The 17,059-nt window shown below is 40.1% G+C and overlaps 1 protein-coding gene across 1 annotated transcript in view; it reads left to right on the top strand.

The window, feature by feature from the left end:
• The window catches only part of SLC6A17 (solute carrier family 6 member 17), a 161,643-nt gene extending 152,930 nt beyond the window's left edge, over positions 1–8,713 (top strand). The window contains exon 12 of the mRNA XM_069756318.1: positions 2,999–8,713. Coding sequence (XP_069612419.1) covers positions 2,999–3,367 — 369 coding nt within the window. The 3' untranslated portion in view covers positions 3,368–8,713. The remainder of the gene's footprint in view (positions 1–2,998) is intronic.
• The last annotated feature ends 8,346 nt before the right edge of the window (positions 8,714–17,059 follow it).

Here is a 17,059-nt window from a genome sequence, read left to right as displayed (position 1 = left end):
AAGCAGCTCGATCCAGCTACAGCCAAAGATTCTCAGAATTTCGGCGACTCTTCACTCTTCGCAGGATGCACCAGAAATATGCAAATGGTCTCCCTCAAGCTTTAATTCCTAGTTTAACGATTTCCTCCAAACAACTTGATCCAGCAACACCCAAAGATCCTCAGACTCTTCACTTTTCCCAGAATGCGCCAGGAATATGCAAGTATTTCTCTCTAGCTTCAAATCCAACAACTTGTCTGCAGGCAAACGGCATTCCGTATTGACAGAATCAATCTCAATGGCCAAAAACTTCAACACTGTTGACGGTCCCTCTGTCTTTTCATGAGCCAATGGAATACCAAAACGTTGATTCACCTGTTCTATCGTCCTGGGCAGCGACGAACAAAACAGGACCCCATTGCTCCAATACAAAAGAAGTCATCCAAGTAATGCAAAACTGAGTCCAAACCGGACTTCTCTCTCACTACCGATTCAATAAAACAGCTAAATTTCTCAAAATAAGCCCATGAAATCGAACAATCCATAGACAAACAATAATCCACATAAAAATTATCATCCTAAAAACAGTCTAACAAATGAAAACTTTCCAGATGCAGTGGAAACAAATGGAACGTAGACTCAATATCCATTTTAGCCATCAACGACCCCCATCCAAACGTACGCACCCAGTTGACTGCCTTATAAAAATGTACATAGGAAGCTGACACCAACTCTGCGCTTATACCGAAATTAACTGACGAACCGGTCGGATATGACAAATGGTGTATTTCCCTAACCTTATTAGGCCCCTTTTTAGTAACCATTTCCAAGGTGTAAACCCACAAATCGAGCCACAGCGGGGAATCATCCATGCTGCTGAGCGCAACTTCTTTCTGCAATTTGTCGCTAGCAAAAATTGAAATTGTTCAGCTTCATAGTACCCTGTTCAACCAAAGATGACATCTTAAAACCCAAACTGAAACCCTTACGCAACAATCAGGCCACCTCCCTGTCAGGATACCAACTCAAAAAAGGTAGCATCCGATCTATTCGCACCAGAGTCTTCCCTTTTTGATGAAAACTCGCTGGCTTTGCCCTTTACCTTCTTAAAATATTTGGTATGGCTGTGGGATCCCACACATCTGGAGCATTCATGCCTAAACTTGCATGGTGATCCAAAACGGCACTCTTTTTTAATTGAATTACCAGCACATGCCTTTTCTTGTACCGGAAAAGGTTGCTGGCGTCAGCTCCAGAATTTCCGAAAAAGGAATGTGATGACAATTTTAGGGCTGCCATTAGGCGCAAACATAGGCAGGGACTTCAGCTGCATGCCTGCAGCTAACACTCCTGGTACCACCCTGCTGCTTCTTTGCCCTATTGTGCTGTTCCCTAGCACTGACAGCACCACTGACTCATGGCCCTTCTGCTGTTACACACCTGTCTGATGTGCTGTGTACCTGCCGCTGTGCCTGTCGCAAATCTTCTGGCATGTCCTGCTGTTGGGCCCTGCGTGGCCGCACAGGCCGCACTTACGGGTTTGTGGCTAGCTCATGTGACGATACCGACTGCATCATCTCGCCAACCCCACACCGGAAGAGGGGCCAGTGATGTTACTCACCTCCTCCATGATACCAGGCCAGTGCTGTGGATTCCTTCTAGCCAGTGATGTTACTCACCTCCTACATGATACCAGGCCAGTGCTGTGGATTCCTTCTAAAGCGTCACACTGGCAATGAAGACAGAGGCACCGCTCGCGGCCCAGGAGCGTCTCTGCTAGGGCTCTGTATCCTGCGTCTTTAATCAAGAGTCACATCGTGGCTGAGTCTCTCCTGAGACTGGTACCGCCTCAAGTGCTCTGGAGGTTCCAATTCTTCAGTCACCTCACTGACTCCTCTGGCTGTAGTCCATTGCTCTATCTGGCTATGTAGCCTCTGCTAGCCTCTCTGTTCTGCCAAGGACCTAATCTCTTGAAGCAAGGCCTCCATCTTAACAGATGTAACAATGTAAGTTCATCGTTCAGATGAAGATGTAAGTCCGGAGTCCAGGTGTAGAATGCCTGCCCCTTTCTTGACCCTAACCGATATCTACCCACATCAGTCACTCCCACTAACCAATCTATAAAGACCCTCAAACCCCTTCACTCCTCATTCCCCTCCCCTACATTTGCCCACACAAGTCACCCCCCAAAATTAACCCCTTATACACCAAACAGCATCCTTCCTGAGTCGTGGAACTCTACCCTAAGCCCCATGGGGGGCATGCAGTCCAGGCTATTATTTTATGTCCAATGTTCTTTGGAGCGTTCCTTCAAGACTGTTTGTATCAGGAATATAAGAAAAGTAAATTAATTTAAATTTTTTTAGGTTTAGCATTTTCTAAACAGGATTTCTTAATACGATAGCCCTTTTTCAAGTAAAGATGGCTCGGCAATCGGTTTATTGTTGCATTCTTGGTTCTGAAACTCATGCCAAATACATTATGCTGCAGCGGCTTACATTCTTGCCTAAAGAAATGTAGTATTACACTAATTCGCATAATTAGGAAATCATCTGATGCAAGGTCAGGCTGAGCTTTCAAACGCAAAAGCTGCACCATTCTTCATTACTGTGGTATGGTGAAAAAATGCCATATTTTATCATTGTAGTTTTTGCATATAATTTACTACTTCCTGTTAGGTTCATTGTTTATAGGGTTAGCTTTATTCTAAGATTTTATCACAGTTCTCCCTCTCCCTCAGTATGACTTTTATAACTTTTTTTTACACCAGTCTATTCATTTGTCCTACAATCTATAATAATGTTACTGCCCCAGAAAAAAAAGGCGAGAGTCGGAGAGATTGCAGTCACTGCACAGGACTAGGTCACATTTAGATTTTTGGCTTCAGTCGCATGTAGTAATAATTCCTGCCTCTCGAGTCAGTGGATGTCTGGTTGTAAAGACAGGTTTTTCCAATTATTTTTTATGTCAGTGAATTGTCTCTGGGGTTTAATATCACAATACCATTTTTCTTTTTCAGGCTGCAGAACAATATCTGTTGTATCCTACATGGGCTCTGTCATTACTTATTTGTCTTATAATACTAGCAATCCTACCGGTGCCTCTTATCTTCATTCTTTGGCAATTTCAATTAATACCTGATGGCTCCAACAGATTATCTGTGTCATACAAGAAAGGCCGTATGATGAAGGATATCTCGAATTTAGAAGATAATGATGAAACTCGCTTTATCTTGAGCAAAGTGCCTAGTGAGACCCCATCGCCAATGCCGTCCCACCGCACATACTTAGGCCCGGAAAATGCTTCTCCTTTGGATTTGGGCGGAGGATCCAATGGGCGGTATGGAAGTGGATATCTAATGGCAACCACTCCGGAATCAGAATCGTGATCCTACTCTATGGCTCATCGTACCATATTGTCAAATGCAATTAAACATTATGTTTTGTAAATTGTAGCACTTTCTAAAACACTTCCCTGCAAAAGCCAGACAAAGGGATGGATTGCTTGTGTCCAAAAGCAGATGAGGATGTTTCATCCCAACGCTTCTCTGCTACATCAGAAAATGTCATCCGTACTGCAGTGTTCTCCAAATCATGGACTTCGGGCATAATTTGCGTCTGTTTTGTGAGTTTATCCAGCCCGCCACTAATATAGATAATCTGAAAAGCTAGAGTGTGTGCAGCACTGCATACTTTACTTTATTACACAGGCATGAAACACAATCAACCCATCTGTTCAATTCTTAGAAGCGCTTGCACATGACTACCAAGCACACATGCGGGTCCAGATAACCTGCATAATTAATTAGCACAACCAATATAGAACCTATTTAGGTCTGAACAGTACAATAAGATAAAATCACTTATTTATTAAAGTTTGGAGATAATCATTTTTAAGACGTTTTCAAAATTCCAGCCATAGTTCGCAAAATGAAATGATTACATTTCTATTTATTGTTAGTATTTATTGTTAAATTTAATATTCAGATTCCCGATGCTTCCTCTTTAAAATGAAGTCTATAACTCTAAACGTACATATTACAAAGTGTGTATATTTTATTTATTATTATGTTTTGCTTACTGTACATAGCGCCATCATATTCCATAGCGCTTTACAAACATTATCATCACTGTCCCCATTGAGGCTCACAATCTAGATTCCTATAAATATGTTACAATGGAAGATTAAAGCACTATTTAGTTTAATATTTTTATATTTTAAATGGTGATGCAACCGTGTAATTACTATAATGCCTCATGCACATAGCTGAGGCTACAGAGCTATATAGCTGCATATTAAGTCATCCATTGTCCAAACTCACCCAAGTGCAGGAGTATGTTAAAAAAAAATGGATAGCATTCGAATGGCATTTGTATGTCCGAGTGCTGTCCACTTTCTACTGTTTAATGAGTAAGATAAGTTTGAAAAATGTATATATACAATCCTCAATATTAAAATTGCAACACCGAGAAGGAAAAGTCATGGAGATATGGAATGAACAGGACTGATATAAATGGAAACACAGAAATACACTCACTTACACACATTGGCTGTTATCAATGAAGCTAAAGGTTGTTTGAGGGTTATTCTGCCAAATTCAATGCACTTGGCACGCCAGTCATCAAAATCCGCTGCTGGCAGCTCCCTTTGCAGTTGTTGACCAACGATATACAAAATGTGCTGAATGGGAGGGAAGTCTGGATATGTTGAAGGCCATAGTAGCAAGTTTGGTCCACACAAACTGCTCACAGTAATATGTAGTCTGATGTTATTGTGTTGAAAAAATGAATCTCATTGATTTTGCTGCCCAATTACATCCAGCGTGGCAGAACATTCCTCAGACAACCATTAATAACGTCATTGATAGCATGCTAAGTGCATGTATTTCTGCACGTGGCTCTCATTTGTGATACTGAATAAATCAAGATGTTCTGAAAATGTTTCCATTTTATCATTATTTGCACGTGATTACCATGTCTGTTGATACTGTGATTTTCAAAATTCCACTTTTCCTACTTGGTGTTGCAGTTTCAATGTTGAGGAGTGTATATAAGAAAAATGGGTGCCACAAAAGTGGACAAAACACTTATGAAAAGCTTTTATTTTTCTTCTCTATGAATTTAAAAGGTTTATCATTATGATTTCAAAGTTTGGCTCTGTCAAATTTCCTTCTTTCCTTTAGGACTCATTTGCACTGCATGCAGCAGACTTCTGTGGCACTTAATACTACACAGCCATAGGCACTCTGTGTGCCACCTTATGCTGTTCTACTTCTTCACATAGTAGGAAGAGCATATCTGCAATTATCATCTAGTGGTAAATTATTTAAAGAAGCACTCCTATGAAGTTTTTTTGTTACTAAACCTGCGTATATGTGCATGTAGTGTAGTGTGTATGTATTAATATACTCACCTACTGTACCCTTCTCCTGGATCCAGCACTGTTCTGCTCCTCTTCTCAGTGACATCACTGCTCTTCAGACTAACCGAATCATCTTCTTTCTGCATGACCCAGAAGTGGCTTTTACAATCTATACCTATAAAGCGCCAGAACAAGGCTCCAATGGCTTACATTGTAAATGAGACTTCCAGCTAACATATAGAACATGGAGTGATCTAAATAGTCTGAAGAGCGGTGACATCACTGAAAAGAAGAGCAGAACGGCACGGAATTCCAGAGATGGTGATTGTAGGCGTGGATATTAACACATACTATAGTACAGAGGTCCCCAACTCCAGTCCTCAAGGCCCACCAACAGGTCATGTTTTCAGGATTTCCTTTGCATTGCACAGGTGATGCAATTATTACCTGGGCAAGACTAAGGAAATCCTGAAAACATGACCTGTTGGTGGGCCTTGAGGACTGGAGTTGGGGACCTCTGCTATAGTACATACACTTTGCACAGATCTAGTAAAAAAAAATAACTCATGGAAGGGCTTTTAAAAAGGATCCGTATTTTTCTTTGCTTTATGGATTTGAGCAGTGATTTCTATATGAAAATGTACTTTAAAGGAACTCTCCAGCCAAAACTGATACACTGTGTTATGCCTAGTGGAAGACCTTGAGGTCCTGCATGACATGGTGATCAAAGACATGATATCTGTGCCTTGCACCACCCCCTCAACCATAACAGGGGTATTAGATCTATCCAAACCATTGATATTAAAAGACCAAATTGGCCTAAAAACAGAGCTGGTGCAAATCTTAAATATCCTGCATGATAAATATGGTCATGTTTCCTAGATTTTGTTCTTTTTTGTTTTTCCTTCTTGTACACATGCACTTTAGATGGAAATATTATAACTCAGGGTCCCTACATTTTTGGTTCACCATATAAATTTCACACTGTGGAATGGAAAAGTATGAGAAATCAGTATTTACAGTGCTTTTTGTTTCTTTTTATAAAGAGAACCCGAGAGCTCTCCTGATATGTCTGTTTTAGTGGATATTAATTAAAACCCAAGAAATAATAATTCTAAAGCATCTAATAATCCTGCATTGTGACATCTTTCTATTATTCCTCTTTGAAATGTATACATAAATTAACTGCTGGGTGTTACTATTCCTTTTGTTAATAGGATGTGTTTGTACGGTATAGGCCTGGGTTTTGTATGGCCAACATTTCTGGACTGGTTGTGGGTCTTTTGACCCAAGTTCCACAGCTTTATAGACATTTATGGCTATCTTAAATCAAGTGATTCATTAAATAAAGCTGTTGGGTTAGGATAGACATTGATGAGACATAGATGAAGCTTTTGGGTTACGATAGAAATAGATGAGACTGTTGGGTTAGTATATTGTAGGCATAGATGATGCTGTTGGGTTCAGATAGGCATAGATGCGGCTGTTGGGTTTGGATAGGCATAGATGAGGCTCTTGGGTTCTGGTAGGCATAGATGCAGCTGTTGGATTTATATAGATATATGAGACTGTTGGGTTAGGATAGACATAGATGTGGATAGGTGAGGATATGTATAGGTGAGGTTATTAGTTTATGAAACACATAGATGAGGCTGTTCAATTAGAATAGACATAAATGAAGCTGTTGGGTTAGGATAGAGATAGATAAGGTTTTTGGATTAGGATATACATATATGAGACTGTTGGATTAGGATAGACAAAGATCAGGCTGTTGGTTTAGGATAGACATAGATAAGTCTGCTGGGATAGGATCAACAGATGAGGCTGTTGCTTTAAGATATGCATATATGAGGCTGTTGGGTCAGGATAGACATATATGAGGCTGTTGGGTTAGGAGGATAGAAATAGATGAGTTAATTTGGTCAGGATAGACATAAATGAGACTGTTGGGTCAGGATAGACATAGATAAATCTTTTGGGTTAAGATAGACATAGATGAGACTGTTGGGTTTGGATAGACAAAGATCAGGCTGTTGGTTTAGGACAGACATAGATAAGTCTGCTGGGATAGGATCAACAGATGAGGCTGTTGTTTTAAGATATACATATATGAGGCTGTTGGGCCAGGATAGACATATATGAGGGTCTTGGGTCAGGGTAGACATACAGTATTTGAGGCTGTTGGGTTAGGATAGAGATAGATGAGGCTGTTGGATTAGGATAGACATAGATGAGGCTGTTGGGTTAATATAGACATATAAGGCTGCTGGGTTAGGATTCACATAGATGAGGCTGTTGGATTAGGATAGACATAGATGAGGCTGTTGGGTTAGGATAGGCAAATATGAGGCTGTTGGGTTATGATTGACATAGATGAGGCTGTTGGGTTAGGATAGGCAAAGATGAGGCTGTTGGGTTAGGATAGACATAGATAAGGCTGTTGGTTTAGAATAAGCATATATGAGACTGCTGGGTTAGGATTGACATAGATGAGGCTGTTGGGTTAGGATCGACATAGATGAGGCTGTTGGGTTAGGATAGGCAAAGATGAGGCTGTTGGGTTAGGATAGACATAGATGAGGCTGTTGGGTTAGGATAGACATAGATGAGGCTGTTGTTTTAGAATAAGCATATATGAGACTGCTGGGTTAGGATTGACATAGATGAGGCTGTTGGGTTAGGATCAACATAGATGAGGCTGTTGTTTTAGGATATACATAGATGAGGCTGTTGGTTTAATATAGACATATGAGGCTATTGGTTAGGTTAAGGTACCTTCACACTGAGCAACTTTACGAGAACGACAACGATCCGTGACGTTGCAGCGTCCTGGATAGCGATCTCGTTGTGTTTGACACGCAGCAGCGATCTGGATCCTGCTGTGACATCGCTGGTCGTAGCTGAAAGTCCAGAACTTTATTTGGTCGTCAGGTTGGCGTGATTCGTCATGTTTGACAGCAAAAGCAACGATGCCTGCAATGTTTTTTTCACAGAACTAACAACCAGCGAGAACGATAAGTACGTCACTGGATCACTCCTGCATCGTTCTGGAGTTGCTGTGTTTGACATCTCTACAGCGACGCTCCAGCAATCTAGTTTAGGTCGGATCGTTGTCTATATCGCTGGAGCGTCGCTAAATGTGACGGTACCTTAAGACATAGCTGAGGCTAGACATAGATAAGGCTGTTGGCTTAGGATAAACATATATGAGACTGTTGGTTTAGGATAGAAATATATGAGGCAGTTTGGGCAGGATAGACATAAATAAGGCTGTTGGGTCAGGATAGACATAGATGAGGCTAGACATAGATAAGGCTGTTGGCTTAGGATAAACATAGATGAGACTGTTGGTTTAGGATAGAAATATATGAGGCAGTTTGGGCAGGATAGACATAAAAAAGGCTGTTGGGTCAGGAAAGACATATATGAGGCTAGACATAGATAAGGCTGTTGGGTCAGGATAGACATAGATGAGGCGGTTGAGCAGGGTCAGAAGATGCGCAATCTGTATTTAGATCTTGGATATCGGACATGTGAAACCAACCTAGCACAATTAGCACTAATTTGATTACAATGTGTAGGGACACCCTCTACTAAAAAAAGGATCTCAACACCAAGTTGTCAGATGATTGATATTGGAGGAATAACAGAGGGATGTCACAATGAAGAGTTCTAAGTGAAAAGGCTCAATAATTTTTTTTTAGTACTTAAAAGTGGGAAACAAGTATTTCCTAAAACAGACATTTCAGTAGTGGTGAAAGGTGTAATTTATACGTCAGTGTGTGGCTATATTTTCTAAAATTCAGTATGTATTGTTGTTTGTTAGTATAACTTGTGATGTTGCCTGCAGCACCAGGTGAGATACCCTGGCAGCTGTGCATTGTGAATCCCACCTACTGCCTACAGTACGAACATAGCATATATTTATTTTACGGTCAGGCCGAAGAAATCACTTTACATCTGACCTTCAACCTCCTCGAGATTGGTACCAAATGTTAATATCTGTAAACAGAATATTTTCCTATTGTAATATTGAAGCCGCTAGGACTTCACGTTAGTCAAACTGCATACTCTGAATTAAATGTATCATGAATATATATTGTTACATTGTATATTATATTGTACATGTCTGTGTAAATTTTGTCTCTCTAGTAACCTGTGAATTAATTTGTATACGTTGTATATATTGCTGTATACTGTACATTAGCTTTACTTTTCCCGTAAGTTGGCTGTGACTGTAGCTTCTCCAGACCCGCTTGTCGCCTTGTGTCATTTACTATGTGTATACAGTTCAATGCTAGCGATAGGGCTAGTTAACACTGTGTGTTATGGGTAGAATAATCTATGTGCCTGTATATTTTAGAGCCATGTAGAATGTATCCCTCTTTGGAAGCAAAAGAGAGGCGGAATGCACATATCAATTGGATGAAGCCTGCTCCAAACCTTATTACTGATAATATCCAGCCACCTGATCCCCTGCAATTAATAGCCTGGGAGAAAGCCAGTCCTATGTAATGGGCCAATTAGAAGCATTTCTGGAGCTCAGTATAATGCCTCCTCGGTCTCTGAGGTCGGCTCCGACGATATCTGATCTGCCCTAAAAATACATAGGTTTAAAATAGCACATGAAAAAAAAAGCACAAAGGAAACTGGATGAGATGTTATCGTCCCTGACAAAGAGCACAGATGTTTTGTAAATTCCCAATCCTATAGAAGGCCACCGTCACCCCCACTGCGCCCAGATGTAAGGTAGAACGCTGGGTGTCGGGTACAATAATTATAGCATAATGTAAGATGTTGGCTTTGTAAATAAAAGGATAAAAAAAAACAAATAGCAATAAAAATAATAGGTGGAAAGGTTTAACTTACAGATTGAGATGTGAGAATAAGTGATCCTGTAGGTGAGGATTATTTCGAGACCAGATTCACCAGCACTTTAGGCTGCTGCACATATGATTACTGTTATATACTGCGGAAATAATCATTATAATCAAGTACTGTTACAATGAATCACTAGATGCGGTAAAGACATCTGTTCAAGCAGTGGAACTGTTATCGAGCAATAATAGGAGAAACATATAATGGTTACCAATCGGTGATAATGTGCTCACGATTGGTAACGTTGATGTGGACCATGTTCCTCCATGCCTGAAAGGGTTTCCAGGATTTAAAAATAATGGAGTTCAAAGTAGGAAAATTAAAAAAAAACCTCAATATTTACCAATTTGCAGATCCAGCGCCAAAGCTTTGATGCTTTGCTATGTTCTCTGTTTACTTCCGTGCAGTGATGATGTCATGTCCATTCATGTGACTGCTCCAGCCAATCACTGGCCTTAGCAGGCTTACGTCATACATGGCAGCATGACCGCTAGGGACAGTAATTGGATGTACAATACTGCAGGAAAGTAAATCACAGCCGGTGACGACCAAAGGAGATCTAGCACTGGTGAGAATTGTTTGTATTTTTTTTTTTTTTACTTTAGAAATGTTCTTAATTTCCTTTCCCCTTAAAACGACACCTCATTAGAAACATACAGGAGGCACACAGCCCTTCTCCCTTACTGACATATTATCTAATGAGTAACAGCATAGATTGATAAGGTGCAATTATAGAGACTCTGTCACCAGGTTTTTGACATATAATCTGAGAGCAGCATGACGTAGTGGCAGAGACCTTGATTCCGGCGATATATCACTTACAGGACTGCTTAGTATAGTTTTCATAAAGTCAGGAGATTTTCCCTAGAGAACTAGTAAACCTGCTGCCTAGTAGTCAAGCATATTCTTGAACTCTGTTTAACCCCGCCCCCTCCTCTTATTGGCAGCTTTCTGTGTATGCTGCACATGAGCAGTTGGGCGGCGGGGCTCTACAGAGATCTACAGCCAGATAACTGCTAGATATTATGCACCAGATAAAACAGTGGTTCTATAAAAATGATATACAGGAGCCCAATAAGTAATACATTGCTGGAATCAGGGTGTCTGACCCTACATTATACTGTTCTCAGAAGGGCCGGCAAGAACGTGGTGGTCATTTCCCTTTAAGAACCTTTTATCATTGTAGAGATGCTTGTGTGTAACATGAAGGTAAAATATTGATGGCAAGTAGACTGGGGTTATCCTAATTAATCGCAATAAGATTATTCAATGTTTTAGTTCAGATATTAGGAGAGTTGCTTGAATAGTATGGAAGGCACTGCAGATGGATCATCAATGCTTTCTCAATGTGACAACCCACTTCCAACTGATTTCCACTTTCAAAGAATTGATGCATCTTTCCATTAGGGGCCTTCAATTTACAGCAACATGGGTGGCATGGGTGTGGAACATAGCAACTTGTCAGATCTGTCTTCTGTCATTCTCACTCTGGAAAATAAAAGCAGTTACCTGACATTGATAAATGGGGAACTCATCTACTAGCTTTGTAAATCTCCGATCGTATCTTTTTATTCATTGTTCCCATTGTCTTATCTGATAATGGATAATTGTGATTGCAGAAGGTGAATATCATATATAGTGCAAGTATTAGGATTTCCTTGCATAATAAGTGCAGAATGTTTCCCAAGTAATATTTCTCAAGGATAATTCCTCCACGTCTTACTTAATGCTAGTTATGCCACCTCCTTTGGATGGCACCAGGGCCGAACTGGCCATCTGGCAAATGCCAGAAGGGCCTGTCTGGTCATGAGCTGCCTTGTCTGCTACGTTGTTAACAGAATCAGTGTTCTCAAGATATCCATACTGCTAAGAGTTGTGATGGAGCACAAAGTTGCTGACTCCGTCACTTACCCCACCAGGCCACGGGTATCATTAGAAATATTGGTCTGATAGAAAATCTTCCATTCAGGGTAATATTAGTGATATTTGCCATTTGGTTCATGGGGACCTGCCCTGTGTGATTTCAAATGCCAGGGCTGAATTTCAGCCCCAGTCCATACCTGGATGGCACTGTTGTGTCCCAAACATTACGGCATATCAGCTGTGGAGGATCTCCGCATCCATGGTCTTTGGATGCCATTCACATTCACATATACTGTATAAATGCCATAAGCAGTGAGACTATGGCCCTGATTCATCAAGACCGGTGTTTTGTATGCCAGTCTTGATGAAGAGTGCGCTGAAATGTTCTCCAGTCGTGGACTGGAGTATGTTTCTGTTATAATTTACACTTCTTTTTGGCATAAATTCTGAATTTGTAGGCCATGCTTGGCTAAGTCCCCTCTCAACTAAGCTCTAACCACTTTTCAAAAAGTTGGCTGACAGGGTCGGGACTGACGTAAAAACACCAAAAGTCATAACATTCTTGCTGAGTTATGAGTTGTGCAAAAGTTTTGTGAAACTGCAAGATAAATCGGGGCCATGGTGTTCACCTGCCAGGCATTGGAACAACCAACTTACTGTTCACTTGAGTCTTGTAAACTAATAAAAACTAAGTACTAATAGCAGAAAAGGAGAGACAAGCATAGCCATACCAACCACATTCTGCAGAACCCTAAAAAATCCACCATAAATAAAACTATTGATAGGAAATGGTGCCTAGAAGAACTAGAATGAAGTGGCGCATTAGCAATAATTTCATAGCTTATGTCTTCGAGATTAATATAGGCAAGTATCTACCCGAGAAAAATTGTAACGAATGCACAATATTTAATCCTTAGCACAATGGAAGCACACTGTTTATATGTCATTTCTGTAGATTAGAAAAGCATTCATATACTAGAGTGTTGTATCATAATAATATGCGACAGACGACGCGGTCTTCACTCCAGATGCTGTATTCCAACTCTTATCATTTATGGCTGGTCACAGATTACCTACCTCTAATAACGTGAGGAATATTGTGGGAAGCTGACTTGGATTGTGACATGACGGAAAATATTGCTTGCACATGTCCAACCATATACAGTATGTGTTTGTCATTGGCGAGTCTTTCGAGCCGCAAGCGGAATTTCTTGTAATAATGGCTGATTTTTTTTTCAGTTGTAACTTGGCAATAGAGGCCACTGGTTTCAGTGTAATGAAATGACAGGCCCAGTTTCAATAAGATGGAAATATGCTTCATGCTGTATATGTATATTATGCAGAATCTTAACACCCAATGTGGTATATATATATATAGTAACAAGTCTCTTGCACTGAGAAATGGCTGCATCTTGTGGCTGAGACATCTTGTGGTCGTTGAGGAGTGTATCTGACATTACGTTGTATCACTCCCTAATGAAGCATATTACATGTATCTGTTGTCAGATACAACTTCTGCTCATTGTGTGTACTAGATGACGTCTACGAGTGTTCTCCAGTGCTCTGTTAGTGTAGACATCAAAGTGTGTAACAAATCATACAGTACTCATTACATGGAATAAACTCTGTTCTTACAAGAATTATGTCTTTGAGTCATTATTGCTTCACAAATTAATATTTTGTCTATCAGTAGTGTATATAGCATATGGGCAGGTGGGATCACCACTATGGGGGTACTTCATGCAAGCACTAATTTCAAAGTTAGCGGTCTGTTGAACAGATGCCGTTTAGTTCCTGCTACCCAGAGACAAGCTAGGGGTGGTTCGTACTTATATCCAAAATCTATGCTGCCCATGGTCATATTTGAGTGTGGATGGTATCCAATACGAAGACTTCTTTATGCCACCATTTGAAACGTGAGATATATGAAGGGTCCATATACCGAAGGGTGTACCGAGACGTACACCCTCTAGTTGGACTACCATGCTTTTCTGCCCACCTAGAATGACTCTGTACCTCTCTCTGTACCTGAATCTCATTGATCTAGTGTAGAGCACAGTATTGGTGGGTTCTAGGCCTTAGCAGATCTAGTGACTGCTTTTAGGGAAAAAAAATGGGTACAAAAACCTGACACATAGGAGTGCATCTATCATGCTTCAGGGTTGTGTTGCAGCCAATGGCACGGGGAACATATCCAACAATAGACTACATCCAAAGGTGCAAGCTGAAGGTTTTACAATGGCCCTCACTGTCCCCTGATCTGAACATCATTGAAAATCTGTGGCTAGATCTCAAAAGAGCAGTGCATGCAAGACGACCCAGGAATCTCACAGAACTGGAAGCATTTCCCAAGGAAGAATAGATGAAAATCCTTCAAACAAGAATTGAAAGACTCTTAACTGGTTATAAAAAGCATTTACAAGCTGTGATATTTTCAAAAAGGGAGTGCTACTAGGTACTAACCATGCAGGGTGCTCAAACTTTTGCATCAGCCCATTTTCCTTTTGTAATTTCTAAAATGTAAAAGATGAAGATATATATATATATTTTTTTTTTTTTGCCTAAAATGCAAAGACGTATCATCTTATCTTTAGGCCTTTTAGAGATCATTTCATCTTCAACTTGCTTAACTGTTCACAATAACAGTAATTTTGACCAGGGTGCCCAAACATTTACATGCCACTATATATACATATATAAAAAACAGATCCAAATGGAAAAAGCCCATATTCGGCATACATTTCATCCATCATATTCTATGTAAATCCTTTTGAATACTTTTTTTTGATTGATGAACACTCCAAAAAGTCACCCCCCCTCCTCAGTTTGTGTTACCTAACATGACGGGTATTCTGGAGTGATTCTGGTTTTTCTACTATATAAACCCAGAGAGAACTTAAGATAAAAACAAAGTGAGGAAATATGCTTCAATAAATAAGTTGTAATAGTACATATCAATAACATAGTGTACATAGTTGACACTAGTTTGATCAAAAAGGGTAAAATCCATCTGACCATGACAAGTTGTGTCCAATAGGGACATATCATAACTCTTTCATCTCACTATGTGTCAGCAGACCTCAAAATAGATAGGGGCAGAGCAGGACCCAGACCCGACTGTTCAGACACCTGTCTATACAGACAAAATGCCCAGCTCAAAAAGGAGCCACACCACTGTACAAAAAACTGTGCAGAACCAAATAAATGAGCCGAAACATATGTTTGTATAAATGTAGATCAAGAGAGCAGACTATCAGTCATTACATGTCTCACACTGGTAATGCCTTCTTTCATTTAAAATAAGCTCTGGAGGCTGATTCTCAGTGATATCTCTGTCCAACCAATAGATCTTAATACCTAATTTACATATTAAAAAAATTGTGGATTACTCTGGAATAAGACATCGGATCACAGATATTAAGGTATCATTTTATTCAACCTTTATTACCTGCATATCCATATAGACAACTTAGGAAGGAGGATCCTATTGACAAATTACCTCTAACTATAAGATGCTGCCTTTTTTTTGTGCAACTGGAACATGTAGCGTCAAAAACTCACCAAGAGCTCATCGTGGGAAGATAGCCAAAATGGGTTTCTTGAGTTTATAAAAAAATATATCAATAGGATAAAAAGGAAATCCATCCAATCTTGCTTATGGGTTCCAAATAAGAACCCAATTTATCATTGCCATTTATCCAGTTTTTAGTGGCTTTAGTATTTGCGTATTATCCTCTGCGTTTTGTGCTACTTTTTAAGTTGTTTTTTTTTAAGTATTTTTATTTTTCCTTGACAAGTTTTCTTATCCAAATGTTTCAGGTAAAGTTTTCAATTTGGCATACAGTGCCTTGCGAAAGTATTCGGCCCCCTGGAACTTTTCAACCTTTTCCCACATATCATGCTTCAAACATAAAGATACCAAATGTAAATTTTTGGTGAAGAATCAACAACAAGTGGAACACAATTGTGAAGTTGAACGAAATTTATTGGTTATTTTAAATTTTTGTGGAAATTAAAAAATTGAAAAGTGCTGCGTGCAATATTATTCGCTCCCTTTAACTTAATACTTTGTTGGGCCACATTTTGCTGCGATTACAGCTGCAAGTCACTTTGGGTATGTCTCTATCAGTTTTGTTCATCGAGAGGCTAAAATTCTTGCTCATTCTTCCTTGGCAAACAGCTCGACCTCAGTGAGGTTTGATGGAGATCATTTGTGAACAGCAGTTTTCAGCTCTTTCCACAGATTCTCGATTGGATTGAGGTCTGGACTTTGACTTGGCCATTCTAACACCTGGATACATTTATTTGTGAACCATTCCATTGTAGATTTTGCTTTATGTTTGGGATCATTGTCTTGTTGGAAGACAAATCTCCATCCCAGTCTCAGGTCTTTTGCAGACTTCAACAGGTTTTCTTCAAGAATGGTCCTGTATTTGGCTCCATCCATCTTCCCATCATATTTAACCATCTTCCCTGTCCCTGCTGAAGAAAAGCAGGCCCAAACCATGATGCTGCCACCACCATATTTGACAGTGGGGATGGTGTGTTGAGGGTGATGAGCTGTGTTGCCTTTACGCCAAACATATCGTTTGGCATTGTTACCAAAAAGTTTGATTTTGGTTTCATCCTGCCAGAGCACCTTCTTCCACATGTTTGGTGTGTCTCCCAGGTGGCTTGTTGCAAACTTTAAACACCACTTTTTATGGATATCTTTCAGAAATGGCATTTTTCTTGCCTCTCTTTCATAAAGGCCAGATTTGTGCAGTGTACGACTGATTGTTGTCCTATGGACAGACTGTCCCACCTCAGCTGTAGATCTCTGCAGTTCATCGAGAGTGATCATGGGCCTTTTGGCTGCATCTCTGATCAGTCTTCTCCTTGCTTGAGATGAAAGTTTAGAGGGACAGCCGGGTCTTGGTAGATTTGCAGTGTTATGATGCTCCTTCCATTTCAATATGATCGCCTACACAGTGCTCCT

The sequence above is a fragment of the Ranitomeya imitator genome, chromosome 3, assembly GCF_032444005.1.
Source record: "Ranitomeya imitator isolate aRanImi1 chromosome 3, aRanImi1.pri, whole genome shotgun sequence".
Classification (NCBI taxonomy): domain Eukaryota; kingdom Metazoa; phylum Chordata; class Amphibia; order Anura; family Dendrobatidae; genus Ranitomeya; species Ranitomeya imitator.
The sequence above is the reverse complement of the archived record's forward strand: the minus strand, read 5'-3'. Positions and strand labels throughout refer to the sequence as shown.